The following is a 23543-nucleotide window of genomic DNA, read 5'->3' as shown; positions in this document are numbered from 1 at the left end:
CAAGTGAAGCTGTTCAGTGGCAGTTCAGTGACACTGGAGGATGAAATAGAGATGAAGATAATTGTTGGTTTCTTGAATGTGAAATTTCACGCGGCATTAGAAGCCCATCATTTGGACATTTTAACTTCCAGCCTAGACGTAGAGACCGGAGGACTGGTTAGCGCGGCAGGTGCTAACAAAGCGCGACAGGCTGTTCCTTCAAGCGAAGCATCGTCACTTTCAAGAGGATCAGGAGCGGGACATGCCAGTAACGGAGGGGCCGGCTACCAAGGTGCATCTGGAGGATCCTATTATGGCTCTCTCTACCAACCGAAATATTCCGGCCGCAGAGGTGGGAGTGGACCAAGCGATGTTGGAGGGAGCGGAGGTGGATATGTCATGATACAGGCAGGCAACTTACTCATCAATGATGGCACAATAACAACCACTGGCGAAAGTGCTGTAGTCGGTGGCGGCGCAGGTGGAGGAAGTGGAGGAAGCTTGCTTTTTACAACAGACTCGTTTATTGGTAAGCTTAGATGAACAGTTCCTGTTAATTATTGTCTCTAGACAGTTATTATGTGTGCTGCACCTTGTCTGCGTGTGCGACATGAACCTGGCATGAAACCTAGGTTTTATGAAGCCGTTCTTGTTACACATCAATTCAGTAAACTATTTAAACCCTTTTTTTCCTTATTTTCAAAGGTTACGGAGAGCTTAACGTCAATGGTGGGAATGGAGGTGGATCAAACAGTGGAGGTGGTGCGGGAGGCAGAATTGCAGTCTATGCAAACACTAACACTTACAGAGGAACATACCTGGCATTTGGTGGAAGTTCTTCTTCAGGCACTTACGGAGGACCCGGAACTGTGTTTCTGCAAGATATTCGCGCCAAAAAACCGTTTACACAGCTGAGGTTAGGACCAAAATTAGTCCGCATTTTAAGTGAGTTTATCCTAGTAAAAACTCTGCAGCTTCGTCTGAATTTGTACACTGCATTTCGAGTCATTTTTATTTGGCCAATCCAAGTATATAAGGGCTGTTCACAGTCGGAAACAAGAATAGGAAGAGATGACCGGAGCAAAGGAGAGAGAAGCATTTATGTACTTAAAGGAACTCACTCGTAGAACGTTCGTGACGTAGAGGATTGTTTTAAATCGAAGTCCAAGTATTTCAAAGTTTTTCAGTATTGCAAGGCATTGAAACGAAAAAATCAAATCAGATATTTGGCCATTGTAGCACTTATAAAACGTGTTTTTCGTTTTACCACCTCTATTCAATGGATACAAGGCCGCTTATATAAGGATTTCAGTTGCATACTAACTTATCTATTGACCATCTCCCTGTCCTGCTGCACAATCTTCTTTACTAATATAATGTTTTTTGTTATCAATAGAATTGACAATTTGATGCGATCTGTTCAAGATCCAGTCACAATCGATGAAATAAACATAACCTCCTGTGAGTTTTCGGAGGTTCATCTCTTTCGAAGAGCGGCTCTTAACATGGCTGTACGACCAGAGAGAACAGTTCTAAAAATGCAACGCTTGTTCGGAGATCGAACAGGTCTTCTGCATTCACGTGCTAACCAAACCATCTACCTGGAAGCTTCCAATACCGCGCACAGCGTCTCCAAACCGGCAGCAAACTTGCGAGTTGACAAAGATGCCGAGGTGGTGTTCGGTGCTTCACTGTACGTTATCGGTGATGGAGCAAAGAGTACAGGACAAATACCAGGTGATTCGTCTTTTACACTCGACGGACGAATGATTGAGGTCACGCATTTATTCGTGACCAAGCGGTTGAAGTCAAGATTTCATTCGCACGCTCATTCGGCTGACATACATAATGGAACAACCACTGTTTCAGCACCAGGGACCTTTGTACTGGCCACGTTTGAAATTCAAGATGGTTCTGAGGTATTTTTCCCTGATTTCCGTGGAATGCAGTGCGAAGTTGGTCTAGTGCACATGAAGTACGGCTCCGTTGTTGTCGCTGATACTTATCGCGTTAGCATTACATCCCTTCTTCTTGAAACCGGAAGCAGAATTACCGCATCTGGAAAAGATCGCCCGAGTTCTTACGACCCATCGGCCCTTCCAAGTTCCTGTACGGGATCCGGTGGAAGCTATGGTAGCAAAGGTGGAAAAGGTATGTTTTAATTATGGCAATATTAGACCCAGTGTTGATTATTGTTGCACTACAGACATTTATTTTTGTTTTGTTGTTTTTTTCCTCTTTTAAAATTTTATTATATTATTATTATGATTATTATTATTATACAATACAATACAATACATACTTAATTGACCGCTCCCCGTAGGGGCTTTTCAGGGCCAATGAAACAATCAACAAAACAACAGAACACAACAACAACAACTGTTAAGAATCCCAACTGCCCGGAGGCAAACCAGTTGGCTATTAACAAGTGTAGCTGGGAAGTTGAACCAGGGACTACCAGGAACAAATTCAGCGAGTGGTCAGAGCGGGTCTTGAACCCGAGATCTTCCGGATCTCAAGGCAAGCGCCCTAACCACTGGGCCACACTGCCACTGGGCCACACTGCCTCCCAATTATTATTACTATTATTATTATTGTTTTTATATGTTATTATTACTATTATTATTATTATTGGTCACTCCTCCATATTGTCGCTGGTTGTCAACATTACCTTGATCGCTTCACCTGGAGACACGACTCAATTCTCAACTTCATTGCCAACTCACTTCAACTGTAATTAATGATCGCTCTTCACTCTATGCTGATGTCAATGGCTTTCCGAGTCCTTCAATTATAACTGGTGAAAATTATCGTCCAGATCTTCTTTTCCTAATACAGTCCAAGTGCCTATATATTCTAGAACTAACGGTTGGTTTTGAATCTGACCTTAAAAACAATGCAGTACGCAAAAAAGAAAAATACATGAACGTGGTCAAAGACATGAGAAGTAACTACAGATGTGTCAAATTTGTGAACCTTTCCATGAGCTCCCTTGGTGTTCTCTCCAACGAATGCTCTACGTTCTTAGAAATGATGAATGACATTGGCATTGACAAAACGGAACAACACTATATAATCAAAAAATGATAAGTCTCGCCATTAGAGCAACATATTTTATATTCTGTCATAGAAATAAGACTTGGGATAGCCAGATTTGTAACAAACAGTAATACAAGTATATCATATTATATCAAGTAGCCAGTTGTAAATTGCCTATACAGTAGATAGGATTCAAAAAAGCCAGTTGTAAATTGAAGACAAATAGAGAAGATGTACAATTATTATTACAAATTATTGTCCATTATTATTATATTATGTATTATTATTATTATTAATTCATTATTATTTACTATGAGAGCAATCACATTACTTACAAGTACTACGACTACTGACTAATACTAAACATTACTTTCAAAGGGACAACCGTACTAATTACGCCGTATAGTCTTTCTCTTGAACCAAGCTAAGCTTGGAAGTATTTGAGATCTTCTGCAATACCACATATCTAGTTTGGTCTCAACAAGAAATAAATTTAGTGGCCATCTGAAAGGTTATATGCCTATCTAGTACATCTTTGCAAGCAATAAGATGAACAAATGCCTTTTGAGAAATAGTAAAAGTAAAAGTGTCAAAATCTTTCCAGAAAAAAAGCTTTGCAGTATACGCAGTTAAAAGAAAGTACAATAGGGTTTTCTGGTTTGAGGACTCACAAAAAAGAGCGATTTATTGTCTGTAAACGTAGTCCTATCTTATGTAATTTGTGTTGGTGTATAGAATAAAGTTCGGACGTTACTATTGAAAGACTTAACATAAGAGCAGAATTCTTAGAAATCAGTGTACACCATTACAAGGACTCATGCCAATTTTATTCTTGACAAAGATTCAAATGCCATTATGGCGACGTCTGTGCACATTGTTGGGCGCGGTGACGTAGCGTTTGAATGGAATGGTCGCCTGATCAACGTGCAGCACTTTTATGTGGCTTACGAACGCACAATAAGATAGGGTTTTACGCTCACACCGCGAGCACCGCAGCTGGAAAATATCGATCTATTGATAGTTTTGGCACATTCCGCTTCTCAACACTTGAATTTGGCAGCGGTACAGTGATACACTACCCACCCTCCCATGGGAGTTCGTTTCATCGTTAGTCTTCTGGTATGTTATAATATAAATATATATATATATAATAATTTATAAGCTTCCTTTTCATGGATTGCATTTTTTCACCTTTTCGTGGTGATAGACAAAAATGGTTCACATTTTGCCTAATTTCTGGATATTTCTACTGAGGCCGGTGCACACGTCACACGTACGACGCAAGAATATGCCGAGAGAGAACATACGCAAACTCAATAGTGCTGTGTTCATTTATACCTCCTGTTTGACGTGTGAACCGACGCTGGCCAGTTATCAAAGCAAATCACGACGGTTAACAAAGAAAGCGATCGAAATACAGCTTTTGTGGTGATGGAATGAAGAGCGACCGAAGTAGCGATTTGGCTGTGGTTGCTCGAAGCATGGTTAGCGCTAACCAGCGTTAAATACCATGGTAACCTATGGGTTTTAATACCTCTTAACCAACGGTTAGCGCTAACCAGGCTTCGAGCAACCGGCCCCTGAAGGTCGCAGGTTTGACGCCGGCTTGAAAAACTCCGATTAAATCATATTATCGAAAAAAGGAATGAAGCGTTTTCACTCATGTGACCAGCAGCCATATTGGATTACTGAAACAAAATAAAGTATGTGCATAAAAATAGAGTTCAATTCTCGGAGGATTGGTTTGGTACATCATCATTGCCGCCATTTCTTTGTTTGGAACACCACATGGCTCCTGTGAAGTCATGTGAAAAACGCTCCGTAGAGATAATTTCTTCTTCTGGCCCAGTGAGTTGTCTAGTGACTGAATATCATTGAGACATCAAGTCACTAGGGCATTGATCATTTTAGAATGTTTACAAATCTCCTTCTTCATCAATTTATTTTACGAACGTGTGTGTTTGTGTGTAACTGTGTGTAGTCGATGTGCCTAAATTCTTGCCATCATTTATGTAAATTATTTCTTGTTTCCCTCCTGACCATTAGGCAATTCAAGCCTTGGCTTTGGTTTTACTCATGTAATTTATCTTTCTTTTTGTGAAATATATAAAGGAAGAAAAGAATAACAAAAAGGAAATGCAGCGTTCGTTTGAAAAAAAAAAAATAGATAGAGTAAACGTGAGATCAATGCCTTTAGCCCTTCCATCAACATGCGTTATTTTTGACTAAGGAAAGATACAATAACTATTATTTTGTTCTTCTTCAGGATATCAAGTTCGCTTGCGATTTCAAAGCAGAATTCTTCGAAATTGAAGCCACTGATTTTTACCTTGAACCAGATGCTAAGCTCGACTGCTCCGGAAGAGGGTTCGAAAATCAAACGCGAGGATCAGGGAAGAGTTCATCCTCAGGGGGATCTGGAGCGGGACACGGAACGCCCGGAGGAGACGGAGTAGCTGTGAGCGGAGGAGAGGAAGTAGGATCCGTGTATGAGCCGGTGCTACCCGGTGCTAGAGGTGTGCAGGGATCGGAGGTGTGGCTGGCAGTAGAGGTGGCGGTCGGGTGCGTGTGGTGGTTGGCTTTGCCTTCCGGTTAGACGGTATTGTTAATTTGGATTCAGACAACGCGCCTGGCAGTTCAGGTCAGTATACCTGTCAAACGGTGCTGTAAAAATGTTCATGTGCTTTAATTGCTATTTCCTAGAGTACAGAATAATCAAGCTACTGTGTCACTGTTTTGTTGTATCACTTAACGTTGATCCTCCAATTGCATAGGAAGTGGAGCTGGAAGCGGCGGAAGTGTTTGGATTACAGCCGGATACCTACGTGGTCACGGCTCTAATCTGCCAGCGGGGAACTGGGAACTCCCACAGTTCAGCTTCCGGTGGAAGTGGATCTGGCGGGAGAATTGCTGTTCATGTGCTAATCAAAGATGAATATAGAGGAGACTTCATTGCATTGGGCGGTGTTGGAGCGGGAGCGCAGCATGGAGGTTCTGGTACTGTGTACGTTGAAGAGGTCCGGGGGGATTATTTATACAGACGGTTGTATATTAACAACCAGCATGCTAATCCACCAAAAGTTTTCCTCCTGGATGAGAGGAACCCCAAGACTACGAGGGCGAATGCCACAGAGGAGAATGACGCGGATTTTGGGTTTGATGAGCTTATGCTTCAAGGAGAGGTAAGGCATTAAAGTTATTTTCTGGAACGAAAACATGTAGTTAACAAGGCTGAAGTTGAAATGAGCGTGGTCTTAAGTGCGCAAATGATCCTCAGGAAGCGGTGTAGTTTTGTTAAATAGTGTCTGTGGCCCTTCTTGAAACGAAGTAAAACACAGCTTGTTCCTGACCTATAAGTGAAGAAAAAAGTCAAAGGTGTGTGCAATGTATTTAATTTTTGATGCTGCAATTTGTGCTAGGTTGACATCATTTATGTTTAGTATATTACTAAGTAGGCAAAACAAAAAAGACGTTTGAATACTAGTGTGAATCCCATATTCTAAGCCTTAATGGTTGGGTCTGTTTCGACAGGCTGTTTTCCAGATTGCAGACTTACAATTAGGCAAGCGTCCCTCTATTTCCGTTGTAACTGTGCTTGGCGATGGCTCGTCAATTTTACATGTCAGGAAAAATCAAGTATTTTACATCGAGTACCAGGAGTTCACAAGGAGAAGGTCTTTTCCTCCGGTCAACTTCAAGGTAGAATACTCAGGGGAATTGATGCTCGTGTCAGATTTTCATGTCGCTGGAAAGAAAAACCCAGCATTAGATCTTGACGGACGAATCACTGGAGTTTCTAACCTTACGCTGGCAGAGGGTCGACTGTTCTTGGGTACGTTTTCTTACTTGTGATGTTTTTAATACGCTCTTAATAACATACATGAACAAATTACTCACGCAAAAAAGTGTAATACCAGTGCAAATTACACATCGAAGTTCTGGATTAAGATTGGCTAATAAACAATAGGGTTTGGTCAGAACCAATCAAATATTTTGTTTTCAATCAAGCGCGCGTCCTGGATGGCGCAATTTTTCCCTGGTTGCATGATACGTGTGCGTTTTTTTCTGCTTAACAATCATGTATCTTATTAATAAGTAATCACATGATTTTTCTCGTGCAATTTGGAATAAATGAGCACTTGTAAATTTCTTTCTCAGACTACAAATTGTCTTTGTATTCCAAATTCCACCCAAAATCATGTGATTACCTTTACAGATAGTGAGGTGTGTCCATATTGGCCAGGCAGTGTTAAGGACGGTGCCTACTAATTTTAAGATATTTTTGCCCTGGTGTGTGATTATGCAGGAAATGTAGATCTTAACAAGTGTTATTGAAATCCAAAAAGAAAATTGGGGGTAGCCACGCATTTTTTCAAAGATAATTTATGAATAATATTTGTAAAAAGCCGTAAAATACAAAGCAATGTATGGCGTTCTTTCTCAAATCGAAGCTAATTATCTCTCAAAAATGCATGGTTAGCCCTATTTTTTTTTTTTTTTTTTGGATTAAGAGTACTTACTAAGATCTACTTTCTCCGGATAGTTTTTATACCACGCAAAAATATCCCCGTGTAAGTAAGTATCGGCGAAAGGAAATCCGAGTATCTGGAGATCCGCAGAACGTATGCGCAATAACAATAGTAGGCACCGTCCTTAAGGTTAAGGTGACTGCATGTGTGGCCCATCATAAGAAATCGAGAAACAACTGCCCTCCTCTGGTCGTCCGCACCGTGAATCCTCTCCCTCCCCTCCCTTCCTGATGTGGGATCCAACATAATGTTCTGTGTGTTGCAACCGGTTAGGACAGGGGAGTTAATAAATGCAGCTTTGTTGTTTACCTTCTTCCAAATTCAAGGAAATTATATAAAACTGCATAAGTAAGTAGTTTTAAGGTAGGGGTTTTAAGTTAACGACTACTACGGAGGTGTGAAGACTTTTAAAGCAAGAAACGTTGGTACCATGTTGAAAAACCCTTTGTAGATTCATTACTCTGTTCGACGAAAAAAAGCATAGGATTCGACTCCGTTTTTGGACTTTTCACTTTATTTTTTTTTTTTATTTAATTTAAGTTAATTTTTTTTGGGGGGGGGGGGGGGCCTCTGGCTGCGCATGCGTAAGATTTCTCTGTCTCGTAGAAAGCAGCCCAAGTAGGATTCGAACTTCAGAGGCAATCGCGATGACCACTAAACCACGGGAAGACCATGTCCCAGAATAACAGGGAAATTGTGTGCGTGACCGGAAACGATTTCTGTGTTTTCGTTGCACGCATTGCAATATCCGGTTATCATATGACTCCGTAACACATCATAATTTTTTTTAACTCTCCCGGTATTGTTAAGAAAAAGTATTAAATATTTTAAAATACATCGTAGAGACTGGTTTTGACGATCGCACTTTACCCTATCATGAGTCCCGGAATTGAAACTGGACATTGACCAAGATAATGTAACATTAAAAAAAAACCCATTGAAATACTGTTAACTTAAAGAAAGTCGGCTAAAAATCCTTCGATCAAAGTGTAGGCTACTTGTAGCCTCTTGTTAAGGGAGTAAAGGGTTTGAAAATCGCTTCATTACCTTTTCTTACTATGCAAAGTCATTTGCCTATATTAATATAATGCCCTGTGGAAATGCAAATGATGAATGTAAGAGGACCACGCTGGGCCCACCCCTTGCACTCTAAACTAGTCCGCCGTTTAGTTCAGATGTAGTTTCTATTTTGAGTGTCGTCTCCAGAATGAATGTTCGTCTGGTTTGGGCTTGTCCCAAGCCAGAGCGATTCTTCGTACCATATTTACATTTCGTAAATAACAATACCCAAGGCAGAATATTATACAAATAAAAGCCAGCTGCAGTATGGGCTTCATCGAAACACACGATTCTAATATATATATCGTCGCTTTTTTTTTTTTTTCAGCCGGTGAAAACGTAAGCAGTGCTTTGTTGAAGAACAAAAGGTACACTGAAACGCCGATTGAGGGAGAATTGACTTTTGGGGTATTTATCATGGAGGCTTCATCTGAACTGAGTTTTGCTAAGCACATGAAATTTGACGTTAGTACCTTGTATATGCGCCACGATTCTAAGATCACAGCGGATACAATTTACATGAATCTAAATGAAGGGCACCTTGAGGGAAGTTCGCGTATAACATCATCTAGAAAGGGTCCCAAGGCACGAGAGGGACTTGGCCCCGGAGCGTATAATGGTAGCGCAGGATCTGGGGCTGGACATGGCGGACAGGGCGCTCCTGGGAGCACAGCTGAGGAGGGTTTCGGATATGGTTCTTATGTTTATCCATTGCATCCTGGGAGTGGTGGAGGCGGAACTAATGGTGGCGTGGGTGGAAGCACAACCGAGGTAAAGAGTTTAGGAAATTTTTTTTTGAGTCAATACATATTATCTGCTACCTAAGAATTTGGCTTGAAAAAGTTTTTGTTTTAAAGGCCTGCGTTCACCCTACTGGCATTGCGTGCCGTGGAACAATTTTCATATATAAAAATCCCGCGTAAGCTGAAATTCATGCTATCAGATAGCTACGTTAACAATGCGAATTTCCGTAACAAAAACAAACTGTTGAAAAGCTTGTCGCTTGAAGGTGGGCCTTTAAAAGAGGGTGTGCACAGATTTATCTGCGATTGTAATTGCGTTCGAGGAGAACGCTTCCTAATTTTCGTGGGTCTCCTGTGAACGCTAGCGAAAGCTCTGAGGGTTTTTTGGGCTTTCTATCGGGCGGGGCAGTTATGACGTCACATTCTCGTGGCGCAAAGGATTCTGCCTCGTGCGACACAAAATTTGTGTCTTTGCAAACATCGGGTGTTGGACGGACGTGTTGAAGAATTTCGTAGCTGCTGCTGTTTTCTCGGTAAGTTATTTTCTCAATGTGTTGAAGGATTTCGTAGCTGCATATCAAACCTGAGGGAAGCGTGTGCCATTTTGGGCTTTCTATCGGGCGGGCAGCTAATTTCCTCCAATGTTTTTTTGTATGATTTTAGCTAAATTCATTGAACTTCGAACGCACTTATTAATCTTTGATTACTCCTAGTTCCAGTTATATTTAAGGCTGCTTGAAGACAAGTTAAGGCTGGTTAATGGCTGCACCAGGGGTACCGAACGCAAAATCTGTTTTTTTTTTCTTTTATTAGAAACGAACTGAAATGAAAATGTCTCTCTTGGACGAGAGGATCTAGCCAATTAAATCACGTAACGATTAGAGACAATGTTTTTTTCTACTAAAACAAAAGGTAATGTGGGATTTAAGAAACGACAACGCCAGAAAGCAAGAATGATATTTGTCTAAAGAAGAAAATTGTCGTGCTACGCCTGTGGCAGCCCAGTGGTTAGAACGCATGATGCATGAAGTATGTATGTGTCCCTGACATGCTTTTACACGTACAACGAGCGGACAACTATATTCATACACAGAAAATGCAATGAGTCGTCGCTGCTAAGAACCAGATAAGAGCGTTCTGTTATCGATTTGATTAAGCCCTTTTATTCTGTTTTCCTTTGTCACAGATTTCAATCGGTTTATTTCTTCACTTGGATGGTATCATTGAAAGCGAAGGCGGGTGACGGATCTTCTAACAGCGGGGGAGGCAGTGGTGGTAGTGTGCTCATCAAAACAACGCAATTCTCTGGTCACGGAATAGTGACTGTTAATGGCGGTAGTGGCCATGGCAACGGAGGCGGTGGTGCAGGTGGTCGCATTGCAGTGCATGTTGCTTGGTTACGAGAATACTCTGGGAAGTATACAGCTTATGGTGGTTTAGGTTAGTAAAGCTGTTAACGTAATCTGTTTCAGTTGTCATTCAAAATTAAAGAATGCGTTTCATTGACGCGCGAGTCTTCATTCCTACTTGATCAGCTCTTTGTTCAAATAATCCACATAAAATACCTTTTTCATCAGTTATTCTTTCGCTTACTCTATTTCGTTAAGTCTCTGTTATCCAGCACATGCTGGTTGCTGTATTCAGAAAAAAGATAAAACTTCTGAGCCTTTTGGGGTTGGGGTGTTAAGGGCATGTACAGAAAGAAACAATTCAAGAGAACAGCGTTACGAAATCCAAGAAAGTAAGCAAAAGAATAACTTATGACCATGTTTTGGTGTAGTTCGAGAACACCTTAGAAAGTCCAGCGAGCAGTCTTAGAAGGATTTAAACCGGAAGCGTTCGCTTTAACAAGCCACCGAACGACTGGACCACATCATCGCTTCCTGAGAACCATTTGCTCGTTTAAAACCATGTTCATCCTCTTCACAGGCTTCCAGGCAGGGGCAGCAGGGACTGTGTACTATACAGACACCAATCAAGGCCTCAGTCACAGACCAGTGACCATCAACGAAGCCAATGAAACCGTTTATGGTGATGGCTTCACTAAACTCACTATAGATAATGTTAACCGCAATCCCGACATCGCAACTGTAATAATCAACGAAAACAGCTCCTTCTACGAGGTCGATGAACTGGAGATGAAAAACCATGGTGTACTTCACATCCATGGGGATAATTCGAGTTTGGTCGTGCACAACTTCACCGGAGACCGCACGGGTCTCGTACACCTCAGGTCTGGCCAAAAGATGTTTGTACAAGTTGTCGAGTCAAAGAAAGGTAAGATTAGTCTTGTGTCACGTGATAATCATTATTTTTTTTCAATTACGTATGACAACATTTCAAAGAAAAGGAACAACGTATGTGATATTCATTTATTAACTTAACAGGTTCGGTGGTGGCAAACCCGCATGTCACCTATCCACCAACTCTGACGAAACGGCTTTCGGAAAAAAAATATAAATGAAAGGAGTGAAAAGGTCGCATACCATACAAGGGTGTTAGAAGTTGCAAAAGCCAATTCCTAACATAAAACTAAACAGAAGACCATAGTTTTTAAAAACAACAATTTCTTTTGCAAAAGACATCTTTGTAGTTATTATCTTTGTTTACTGCTTTTTTTTGTAGGTTACAGCGTTGCTCCTGTGAGCTACAAGATAGACCAAGGTGCTGAGATCATTTACCCATCAAGTTTAACTCTTCTTGGGACAAGATGCACATTTGAAGGGCTGGTAGTTGGCGTCCATCGCCTTGTTGTTGCTGAGGGTGCCGTGTCGTTTTTTCTTCGACTACTCAGACAGGTATCCAATCAATCAATCATACATCAGTAAGTCTGTCAGTCAGTCCGTCCGTCCGTCCGTCGTTAGTCAGTCAGTCAGTCAGTCAGTCAATCAATCAATCAGTCGACCAGTCAACTGTTAGCTAGTCAATCATGTCAGTCAGTCAGTCAATCATCATCCTGTTTCCCAATTCTTTTAACTTAACTGATTGAGTGTGAGAAGAAGGCCTAAAGACGTTTGATAAATAAACCGCTGAAATGTTTTTGTTTTTCAGGCATCAAAGAAGAGAGGAAATTCCGTTTCCTTACTTACAAAACCTGGCAATATTACGTTTGCTGAAGTGTATGTACAGAAAGGGTCACGATTGGAATTTTCACGGATCACCGACTCGCTCGTGTTCACAGCGATCATTTTCAGGCTTAAGTACCACGCGTTGGTCAACATGAATCACGGTGAAATTGATTCTTCATGGGCTTGGGTCGAAAGTGAAGGCAAACTTGTGTTGGACTACACTGGGTATCCAGCGGAGATGGGGCCTGGTGCTGGAAATACAACGAACATGATTGGCTCAGGAGCGGGCCATGGCGGCCAAGGTGGTGTATATCAAGCTGATCAAGCTGGAGGAGACCCATACGGCTCCATGTACCGTTCGTTTCACCTGGGAAGTGGTGGAGGTAATGGAAAAGGAAAGGGAGGATCGGGAGGAGGAATGCTTCATGGAGAATCGGACAGGAAATAGAGCTCGATGGCTTGGTCACCTTGCGTGGTGGAGAGGGCTCTGGTTCAAGCGCTGGCGGAGGAAGCGGCGGTGGTATTCTCATAGAAACGACGAACTTTACTGGTTACGGAGAAATAAATGTCATGGGAGGAGATGGCTCGGGTCCTAGTGGATCTGGGGCCTCGGGTGGTCGTATTTCTGCGCATGTTCGGTTCAGGCATAAGTACGCAGGAATGTATAAGGCTTACGGTGGTGGAGGAAAGTGTATGCGGCAGCGGGTACAGTGTATGTGGAAGAAACTGCTCGGGCCGCAGTATGCCGACTTGAAGTACGACAAGAGCAATAATAAGACCTACGTTACCGCAACTCACAGGTATATGAAAGTTGATAATGAAGACCGTAAAACGGACATGTCGTCAATGATGTTAGAAAGCGAACATTTGTTCTACGAGCTAGATGAGCTGTTTTTGACAAGACATGCCAATTTGCAAGTAAGACACCCACCAGGAAGCTCCAACGTCACTGTCATTGTTCATCGTTTCCTTGGTGACGGGACGGGAAGGTTTCATGTCAGAATGAACCAAACAATATACGTGGAAGTCGTAGAGTCTCAAACCAATGAGACCACGGCACCGTGCAGTTACAAAATCGATCAAGGAGCTGAGGTCGTTTTTCCATCTGTTGTCAATATCTACGGAACCAGAAGCATCATTGAGGGGCGCATTACTGGGGTCGAAGACTTGATCATTGCCAGTGGAGGCTTTGTGGAGTTTTCTTCCACTGCTGAAACTGCAAGAGTTGAGAATCGTCGCTACGTTGAAATAGACGAGAAGGGTAACTTTTCGTTTGCCACAGTCACCGTCGAAAGAAATTCTAAACTGACATTCAGCCGCGTTGTTAGTTACGCACTAATCCTGAGATGTTCTGAATTCAGGATCAAGTATGAAGGACTGATGACTATGAACCATGGCTATATTTATTCCGCGTTTGCGTGGATCGAAAGTGAAGGCATCCTGACTCTGGATGGTACTGGCTTTGGATCAGAGGAAGGAGTTGGACATGGAACAACGAAAAATAATGCCGGCTCCGGGCTGGTCACGGTGGTGAAGGAGGAAAGACAGACTCCGAGAAGGTGGGATTGCATACGATTCGTTTACAGTCCACGTATGTTTGGCAGCGGAGGTGGCAATGGGCAAGGAGTCGGTGGTTCTGGCGGAGGATCCCTCTTCTGGATCGTTGGGAAAAGACTTCAGATAAATGGGCTTCTCTCTTCAAAAGGGTCAGATGGGAACAGGAACAAACGCTGGTGGTGGAAGTGGAGGCAGCATCTTAATCACCACAACTAACATGACTGGTCACGGGGAGATCTCTGTCCCTGGCGGGTCGGGGACTGGTCTTGGAAGCGGGGGATCCGGAGGACGAGTTGGAATTCACTGTCGATGGCGTTACACGTACGGAGGCAAATTTACTGACCATGGAGGCCAGGTGGGTAGGTACGGTGGACCCGCTGGCACAATTTACAAAAAGAGAAAATTTCAGACCTCTCTCGAATACCGACATCTAAAATACGAAGAAGACAAATACGACCTTGTTGGCTGTGGATCATACTTATGTACACATCGACAATGACGGCTTTGATGTACCCCGGAGCAACAGTACTAATGAAGAAAATACCACTTACTATGAATTTGATGAAATGGAATTGACCGGATTTTCCCGCCTTCTAATTTACCATCCAGGAGATGTCAATGTAACTGCAGTAGTTCACAAGTTTATTGGGGATAAGAGCGGGCAATTTCACATCCGCCGAGATCAGAAAGTATTTGTGGAATATGTAGAATCGGAGACGAACAAAACAGAAGCGCCCTGTAGCTACAGGATCGATGTTGGCGCTGAAATTATTTTACCCTCCGAGTTCAATATGCATGGCACTCGGTCAGTTTACGAAGGAATGATTGTTGGAGTACGCGACTTGTTTGTCTCATTCGGCGCTGTGGCAGATTTCTATTCAACCACACAGACAGCCCTTATTGAAAATGGCACTACTACATTGCTGTGTCGGAGCCTGGAAATATTTCCTTTGCTGTTTTGATTGTCAAGAGAGGTGGGCTTATCGAGTTCGTAAAAAACACCGGATTCCTGAGATTAAATTGTGACATTTTGAAAATAAAGTATCAAGAGAACTGAGGATCAATCACGGTGAGGTGCTATCTACATTCGCTTGGTTGGACAGTCAAGGTATTTTCAACTTGGATACTAGAGGTTATCCAGCCGAACAGGGGCCTGGAGCAGGCAGTAGCTTTCATAGCTCTTATGCCATCGGTCGCGGTGCGGGCCATGGAGGAAAGAGGCGCGCACACCGGTGGGGAAGCTTATGGTTCAGTGTATCGCCCCTCGCACCTCGGAAGTGGGGGCGGAAATGGTAGCGGGAAAGGAGGTACCGGAGGTGGCCAACTCCTCTGGGAAGTTGGAAAACGATTGGAATTGAATGGTCTTATTTCAGCCCGAGGAGGAAATGGAACAGGAAGTCACTCTGGAGGAGGAAGTGGTGGGAGTATTCTAATTAAAACAACGAATATGACCGGACATGGAGAGATTGCTGTCACTGGGGGAGATGCAACCAATGATGGAGGCGCGGGATCCGGGGGTAGAGTGGGAATACACTGTCGCTGGAGATACACATACGGTGGGAAGTTTACTGATCGCGGTGGGGTAAACCCTAGCAGCGACAGCTATAGTGCACCAGCAGGAACTGTCTACAAAGAGGAGAATTTTCGTCCTCTGGAATACCGCATTCTAAAATACAGCAAAGAAACAAACACTACTTTCCTCAAGGTTGACCACACCTACTTGCACGTTGATAATGAGGGAAGAAATGTCCCTGAGGCAACCGTCTTGATGGAAGAAGGCACAACCGATTACGAGTTTGATGAGGTAATTTTCCGTTTCGTCATTTTTTGTTTTGCAATGTACTCGTAAAAAAAAATGTTGAACAGAAGAGGAATCAGTGTTTGATCTCTCAGCAACAACAACAATAAACTGTTTTCAAACACAGACTACTTGCGAATAGAACGACTATTCAGGGTAGGTAGTGTGAAGACATTCACCTGCATGCTTGGTATTTGCGGTCACAGAAAAGAAAAAAAATTGTAATCGAAGACGTTACAGTATAAAGCCAGTTACACACGAGCAAGTTTTCACTGACAAGTTCTGACTTGGCAAAAATTTTATTTGTTGGTGTCAAGAAGAACTACTTACACATTACAGAATTTGCTCGTCTTAACGTGTCCGACAAGGAAAACATGTCAAGAAAATTGAGAAATTGCGGGCGCACAGCGGTCTTTTTCTGTCGTGAGCCATGATCAAAAACAAAAATGGTGCCCCGTGGTTTGTTGTTTTGTCATCCGCTGTGTAATTGTATTGCTGGCTACAGTGAAAACTTGTCAAAGAAACCTTTTTAATTCGTTCACACCAGCAAATAAAACTTGTAAAGGCAAAACTCGTCAAGGAAAACTTGTCGTTCATACACATGAGCATATGAACATTGTCAATGACACTTGTCAAGTAAAAATTGCTCGCTTGTAACCGGCTTAAAGGTAATGAAAGTAGGGCAAAATGAAAGAGATTCATATTCTATTCATCTCATCTATTTGCGTAAGAATACCAGCCTAACAGTCTGTTTTTGGAAGATTAATTATTTTCTTGAATCCAAATTTCGGGAGAGATGTCTCAGAATTTCTGGTATATACTCTTCCAAACTTTCATTTCATAAAAATAATCAATATGAGGATTCAATCGAGAACATTTCCTATAGAAGTAACCAGAGGATGAAGAGCGAGTGTTTTAATGAAGGACATTGGGCTCATCGCATCGTTATAACTTTTATGGTCATAGGAACTGTATTCGGTTCGTGCAAATCTCATAATTTTCATGTAGGTCGCAGTAATATATTTTGCAGATAAATTTATGCGCTCTATGTCCTACATCCCTTATCCATGGCCCCACAATAGTTCGGGTGTTCGGAATGCATACATTAATTGGTCTTAGAAGGTTAGAGAGTTTCAATCGAGTGTCGTAAAACCCAAAACCAAAGTAATTAAAAGGACAGAGACAATCCAGTAAACCAATCAAAACTCGAAGTAATTACACGTAGCCGACACAAAGCGCAGGAAAAATGTGCACGCGCGAGCCACGATTGGTTTTGGTTTTGGTTTAACTTCTGATTGGTTGAAAAGTGGCGCGAGAACTTTGAACCAATCACTGAGTAAAGTAATGCAAAACCAAAGCAATTCGCTAATTACTTTCGACACTTAATTGAAAACCGCTCTAAATAGGTTTTATTGATTTTCTAATCATTCAGGTTGAGCTCACAGGTTATTCAAGACTCATCGTATACCATCCAAATGAAACCCTTGTTACTGTAATAGCTCACAAGTTTATTGGGGATAAAACCGGGCAGTTTCATCTGCGAATTAATCAGACGATCTACGTAGAGGTTATTGAATCCGAACCAACAGAACGGAAGCACCCTGCAGCTATTGGATTGACGAGGGAGCAGAAATTGTTCTTCCGGCCGAGTTCCACGTTCATGGTGTCCGATCCGAACTTTATGGTCAGATGACTGGGGGTACACTTTTTATTCCTTGAAGATGGAGCTACGCTGAAGATTGCATCGTCTGCACAAACTGCAATAAAAGAAAACCGCACCTTTGTTGAAATTACTCAACCAGGCAATTGTTCTTACGCCCACATAATCATCAAACAAGGTGGTCTAATAGACCTTGTTCGTGAAAAAAGACGTTCTTGTCTCCGTGACGTCATCCTTGTTCGAAGTCTTGCACAAAGGAACAGTAAAAGTAAATCATGGAATATTCTATTCCACATTTGCTGAGGTTGAAACTAAAGGTGTGGTGATGCTAGATGGTGCTGGTCACAAGCCTGGCACTGGTCCGGGTGCAGGATCGGCCAGTTTCGGGGAACAAAGGGTCTGGTGGCGGCTTCGGAGGTCAAGGGGGGACTACTCATGATAAGCACAGTGGTGGTGGCGCTTATGGATCTGTCTATAAACCATTGTCTCTTGGTAGTGGAGGTGGACAGACATCTGGAAGCAGCGGAGCAGGTCAGTTCGATTTCGGATCCCAATGACAAGATTTTCCAACTGAGTAAATAGTGAACAAGGAATTCAGTTTGCATAATTTCCGCAAGGATGAAAGACAACCGTTTAATCCTTTATTTGCACTACGCTTTTCTAACTAACAACAACACAATAATATATTTTCCCACCGCACGTAAATAGAGAATCATGAAAAAAAAAATAGCAAATAATAAAATAATAATAATAATAATAATAATAATAAATAATAATAATAAGCAAGGTACACTGTTCCCTAGAAAAAAAACTAAAAAGCTAACCTAGCTTGGAGGAAAAATAAAGAACTAAGTATATAATAAAGGGGAAAAATAATGGGGAAAAGTGATTCGCCTCGTTCATATTTCAGGCTTTTACGGTTTTAAGTTCAAGGTGCTAAACAGTCGACCAATTTTCTTGGAGCTGATAAGTTGTTCAACAAACTTTCGTTGGGTAGCAATTTTAAACGTCTTTTCAAAACTCTCTATTGTGATATATACGTTTCACGCTGTTAATTTCATTTATTACTATTTTTTTTGCTCATGACATCAGGTGGAGGCGCCTTAAGGTGGCAAGTTGGCAAACATCTTCATCTTTGACGGCCTCATTTCATCCCAAGGAAAGAGCGGAAGTGGTCATTCTGGGGGAGGTAGTGGGGGCAGTGTTCTCGTTGAGACAACTAATATTACTGGGCATGGTGAGATTAATGTAAATGGAGGAGGAAGTAGTAATCATGGCGGAGCGGGAGCTGGTGGCAGGATTGGTGTTCACGTTGATTTCCAGAAATAATTTTGGTGGTATGTTATTAATAGACCTTTTTCGCTTGTACATTTTGTTTTCCCAATACAAAATCATTTGATAATACTCAGGAGGATTGGTCCTTTGTTTTGCTCATTAAAAGAGCGCATGCGAGCATGAATATGTCTGCATGCACTCTTTTTAATGAACAAAAACAAAGGACCAAAACCTCATGAGTATTATCACATGATCTGTATTGGGAAAACAAAATGTACAAGCGAAAAAGGTCTATTGTTTCTACTATTTTCATAGACTATGGGCTGAATTCATATATGGCTGTCCCATCAATTATTCCTTTGTCCTTGTGCTGAGGGCCTCGATTATGATCGAATTATAATCGAATTAAATATGAAATGGGTTCACATCAACTAATTGCAGTCCCTGATTATAACTGGATTATAATTACTTCAAACAACCTCAAAGGGGTTTTGAAGTAATTACAATGCGTAATTGAACAGAATGGCGAGCACGTGGTGGTATGAGCAGACGAAACTTCTAATCGCTTTATGGAGCGAAGGTTTGGATTTGTCTTCTTCTATTCTCGGAAGCTATCCTTGGTTCTCTTCTCGCCTCAAGCACATGATGGTGATGATAATCGTGGCAGCCACGCGATACGGCGCCATTTTGTCTCACACTGCGAGGTTACCCTGCGTATTGTATTTGAATTTTCGCAGATGTGAACAGAACCATAATTGAATAAAATTGAATGGAGTATGATAGCCTGATATATACTTCAGTTGATCATAATCAACGTTGAGTGTATGCAAGTCGATTGTTGCTCATAATTCGTGTCTTGGAATACAGACAATTGACGTCACAAAGTGTCCTCTTAACTCTGCTCCTCCAGGATACTTAAATAGCTGCATTACCCTTGCATAAATATAAACTTTTACCGTATCAGTATTGCTACAAATAGGTAGCAAATGCTAGAGACTTAGGGCTATGTCACGTTATTGAAGGGTGTTTCGGGAAAATCTTTAGTTAATCACGAGTTAAAACCACTCGAAAATGGTAATGTGGAATTCCTGTACTGATAAAATTATCGTTACACCACAAACGGGATGATTCTGAGCAAAAACTACCTTTATCCAGGCGATTTCTCATAATGTGAGAGAATATTTAACACATATTAAATGAAAGGTGTTACAATTTAACCCACTGGAAACTCGGAAGGGTAACTCAGTGGGTTCAATTGTAACACCTTTCACTTAATATGTGATTTCTCATAAACTTGAAAAACGTCGGTCCAACTTTTTTCAAGATTACCGAATGTAATCCGTTTTCAATCTTGTCCATCTGTGTTCATCCTTGCTTCTCTTTTCTTTTGCAGTATTTTTTTTCATGTTGTTCAACAGTTTTAAGTGGTTATTGGGCATTCTGGGAGTCATGAAACTATATCATTTTGCGTGACATAGCCCCCTTTAACGGGACCCCTCATATTAGATGTCAAACTAGGAACTGGAAGTGCCCTAGTTACGAGTATTTTTGGCGAGTGGGATTTGTTGGCACCATCTTGAACAAACCACTCCAAGCGAGTGCTTTACTTAATTGAAGTTATACAATTAAGTTGTTTTTTCATCAATTTGTTCTCAGGTAAATTCCGTTCTGTTGGTGGTAGTGTTTCTGGTTACCCCAGACAGCGCAGGCGCGGCAGGAACTGTTTACAAGTACGAAAGTCGCCGCGGCCCACAGTACCGTGAACTCAAATATAACCCAGATGCTAACTTAACCTCCTTCAAGCCGGAGCATGCGAAGGTCAAGGTCGATAATGAAAACAAACACTGTAGCAACACCAACGGTTATTATGGAGAACCAAACAGTATTTTACGAGTTTGATGAGATGCAAGTTGAAGGTAAGATTTGCGAGAGCATTGATATAAATTCTTACTGAGAGTATCGGACTATATACGGGAAAGGAGGTCGGGAGTTAACCCTAGCTGTTCCAGTACTCAGGGTCTCAAAAGAAATGAGGAGAAGGTGCTGTCTTTGTTTCGTCATCTAACAAAGGAGTAAAAACTAAACGGCCCTTTCCAAACACTTTCAATTTTTTGTAACTTTGGTGGTTGTTATTAGGTATTCCACTCGTTATTGGCAAGTGGGGTCCGGGGAAATGATGTGGCTTATTAATACGTCGTTATAAAGCACCTTTGAATATACCACAAACTAGTTAACCACCGTAGAAAGGATTTGTAAGCTGACGTTTCGAGTGTTAGCTTTTCGTCACCGCCCGAAACGCCAATTCGCAAGTCTTCCTTAGGGCCGATTTACACGGTACGATTTTTGTCGCATGAGAGAAGCTTAAGACAGGCCTACGACATGACTTACGATTGTCGTTTACGTCAGAAGAAATGTCGTAGCATTTTAAAACATGTTTTAAAGGGCTGCGACAATCATAATTTATAAGTCATGTTGTAGGCCTGTCGTAAGCTTGTCGCATGCGACAAAAATTGTACCGTGTAAATCGGCGCTTCCGATGGTTAATTTACCTCTTTCAACTAGTTTGATAAAATCAAATGTCCGTTTTCGATTCCCGCCGACGAAGGACCAGTTTCTTTGGCAAAACCCCTTCATTTGCATAATCTAGTTGAAAGTGCACTATACAAAGCGACTTTCTTGTGTACCAAACAGCATGTATCCGGTATTTTTAGAGAGAAAAGCAGATTGGAACTACTTACATCTAAGTTTTTAAGACAAACCGATAGTAACCCAACGAATTACTGAGGATTTTTGCGATACGACGAGTTCACCAAGATCACAAAAAAGAAATTCACTACTTGCACAAATCCCATAATACACCTCTCTTAATCCCCCCCCCCCCCCCCAAAAAAAAAAAAATGCATACGCATTGTTTTCGCTTTCTCTTGGGACATCTTCAAGTCCCAGGTAAAATTGCAAACAAAGATTATGCACTTTTTTTTTGGGGGGGGGGGGGGGGGGGGGGGTTAAAAGACGGGTGTTATGGGATTTGTGCAAGTATTTAATAAGCTAATAATGAACTCGGGTTTAATGAGCCTGGGCACTAGTCCTTATTCCCTTGTACTGTCAATCATCTGTCGAATACTCAGGAGATTTGGTCCTTTTTTTTGTTCATTAAAAAGAGTGCATGCAGACATATTCATGCTTGCACACACTTCCTTTAATGAGCAAGACAAAGGATGAAATCTCCCGAGTGCTATCACATGATCTGTATTGGGAAACAGAATGTATAAGCGAAGAAGGTCTGTCGAGGACACTGTACAGAAATCATATCAAATGAAATCGTTCTAGTGCGGCATTCTTTCGGGTTAATTTGAAATGGGAAGTTAGATGTGCAAATATGCTAACAGAAATAGGGCAGATTTGCGAGAGCAATGATTTCCTACTGGATCCAGACACCACGCAGTCGCAGTGAAGACGTATTTAACATTTTTTTATCCGTTAGAGACAAATAATTGATTGATTCAAGACATACAGGAAAGCCAGACGCCCTTCATTCGGGGAGAGCAGCCGGAGGAAGCTTGTGATTCTTCTAGTGTTTTGCAGTTAAGGGGCGGGAAAAAGGCATCTTTTCAAACGGGGATTGTTGTTTTTTTTTCCTTTAATCTTGTGGTGAATCTTTTGATTTTCTGACAGGGCACTCCACGGTCACTTTCTATCATCCGCAAAATGCACTAAATGTGACTGTCATTGCCCACGAGGTCACCGGAGATAAAACAGGAATATCAAATTAATGGCTCGACAGCGCTTGTTTGTATTTGTGGTAGAGTCCACTCACACGTACATGGACGCTCCGTGCAGCTTCCATGTGGAAGACTACGCCGAGATTGTGTTCCCTACAGAAGTAATTCTCCGAGGGGAAAGTTCCACCATCAACGGACGAATGACCGGAGTGGAAAAGCTTGTCATCGAACGCAGTGGCTTGGTGGAATTTGGCGGAACTGCGCATACTGCTAAACTGCCCGAGGAATCTGAATGGCTTGCTGATAATCCTTTTGATCCATTCACACCCGGTCTTATCGTCCTTCCATTGTTGGTCATTACAAATTCTGGCTTGGTTAGAATAAAACTGACACCTGTCAAGGCTGTGTTGGATATTGCGGATACGTCAGTGAAAAAAGGTTACTGTGTTTCCATGTTAACGTGATCACTGGATTGAGCCGTGTTATAAATCTCTGTGTTTAATTTTAGCCAGCCACCACGTGTCGAGGGTTTTTAGGGAAATCACGTGATGACAATGACGACCGCTGAAAATTAAAGCCCCGAGCCTCACAACAAAAAGTGTCAACTTTTTTTAGCGCTGTGGCGCTATGTATTTTAAATCAAATCACCTCAACTCATATTAAATCGTAGGATGCTTGGTTTTTGAGGAGAGGGGAAAGCTGGAGTTCCCGGAGAACCACCATGGCGGCATATGAACCCGCATGTCCCACCAAATCTGGGAGTCGAACCCAGGCCGCGTTGGGGGGAGGCGAGTGTGCTCTCATCACTGCGCTATCTCTGCTACCCGGCAAGAAATATTTGTGAACTCACATTTCCAGTGTTAGCACCTCGTCATGGGGAATAGGCGAACATTTAATTGGTTTATTGAACGGTAGCAACGACTTTGCATGGTCTGCACTTGCGTTTTACACTTTAGGCCATTTGATTGTTGCTTTTTACTACTACTTAACATCCACTTGAAAATTACCAAAGTGTAGGTTTTTCTTATAACTAGATAACACTACAGTGAATCGTACATTTTCATCTCCATTTCTTATTAATTCCTATCCAATACGGAATAATGCAATATAGCTA

The 23543-nt window shown here is 41.9% G+C and overlaps 1 protein-coding gene across 1 annotated transcript in view; it reads left to right on the top strand.

The window, feature by feature from the left end:
• LOC137971442 (uncharacterized) overlaps positions 1 to 23543 on the top strand; it is a 174297-nt gene that overhangs the window by 110891 nt on the left and 39863 nt on the right. Inside the window, 42 exon segments of the mRNA XM_068818269.1 lie at positions 2 to 508; positions 685 to 895; positions 1376 to 2130; positions 3949 to 4100; positions 4102 to 4137; positions 5285 to 5534; positions 5537 to 5659; positions 5793 to 5853; positions 5855 to 6200; positions 6550 to 6850; positions 8935 to 9377; positions 10536 to 10586; positions 10588 to 10789; positions 11279 to 11626; positions 11975 to 12115; positions 12118 to 12147; positions 12401 to 12432; positions 12434 to 12839; positions 12842 to 13105; positions 13108 to 13147; positions 13149 to 13933; positions 13936 to 13965; positions 13968 to 13991; positions 13994 to 14136; positions 14138 to 14412; positions 14414 to 14888; positions 14891 to 15020; positions 15023 to 15189; positions 15191 to 15778; positions 17205 to 17349; positions 17352 to 17467; positions 17469 to 17633; positions 17635 to 17811; positions 17813 to 17963; positions 18525 to 18568; positions 18570 to 18755; positions 18757 to 18769; positions 20364 to 20407; positions 20409 to 20546; positions 20548 to 20623; positions 22383 to 22466; positions 22469 to 22867. Of these exon segments, the coding sequence (XP_068674370.1) occupies positions 2 to 508; positions 685 to 895; positions 1376 to 2130; positions 3949 to 4100; positions 4102 to 4137; positions 5285 to 5534; positions 5537 to 5659; positions 5793 to 5853; positions 5855 to 6200; positions 6550 to 6850; positions 8935 to 9377; positions 10536 to 10586; positions 10588 to 10789; positions 11279 to 11626; positions 11975 to 12115; positions 12118 to 12147; positions 12401 to 12432; positions 12434 to 12839; positions 12842 to 13105; positions 13108 to 13147; positions 13149 to 13933; positions 13936 to 13965; positions 13968 to 13991; positions 13994 to 14136; positions 14138 to 14412; positions 14414 to 14888; positions 14891 to 15020; positions 15023 to 15189; positions 15191 to 15778; positions 17205 to 17349; positions 17352 to 17467; positions 17469 to 17633; positions 17635 to 17811; positions 17813 to 17963; positions 18525 to 18568; positions 18570 to 18755; positions 18757 to 18769; positions 20364 to 20407; positions 20409 to 20546; positions 20548 to 20623; positions 22383 to 22466; positions 22469 to 22867 (9054 nt within the window).

This window comes from Montipora foliosa, chromosome 9 (assembly GCF_036669935.1).
Source record: "Montipora foliosa isolate CH-2021 chromosome 9, ASM3666993v2, whole genome shotgun sequence".
NCBI lineage: Eukaryota > Metazoa > Cnidaria > Anthozoa > Scleractinia > Acroporidae > Montipora > Montipora foliosa.
This window is presented reverse-complemented; position numbering and strand designations above follow the sequence as displayed.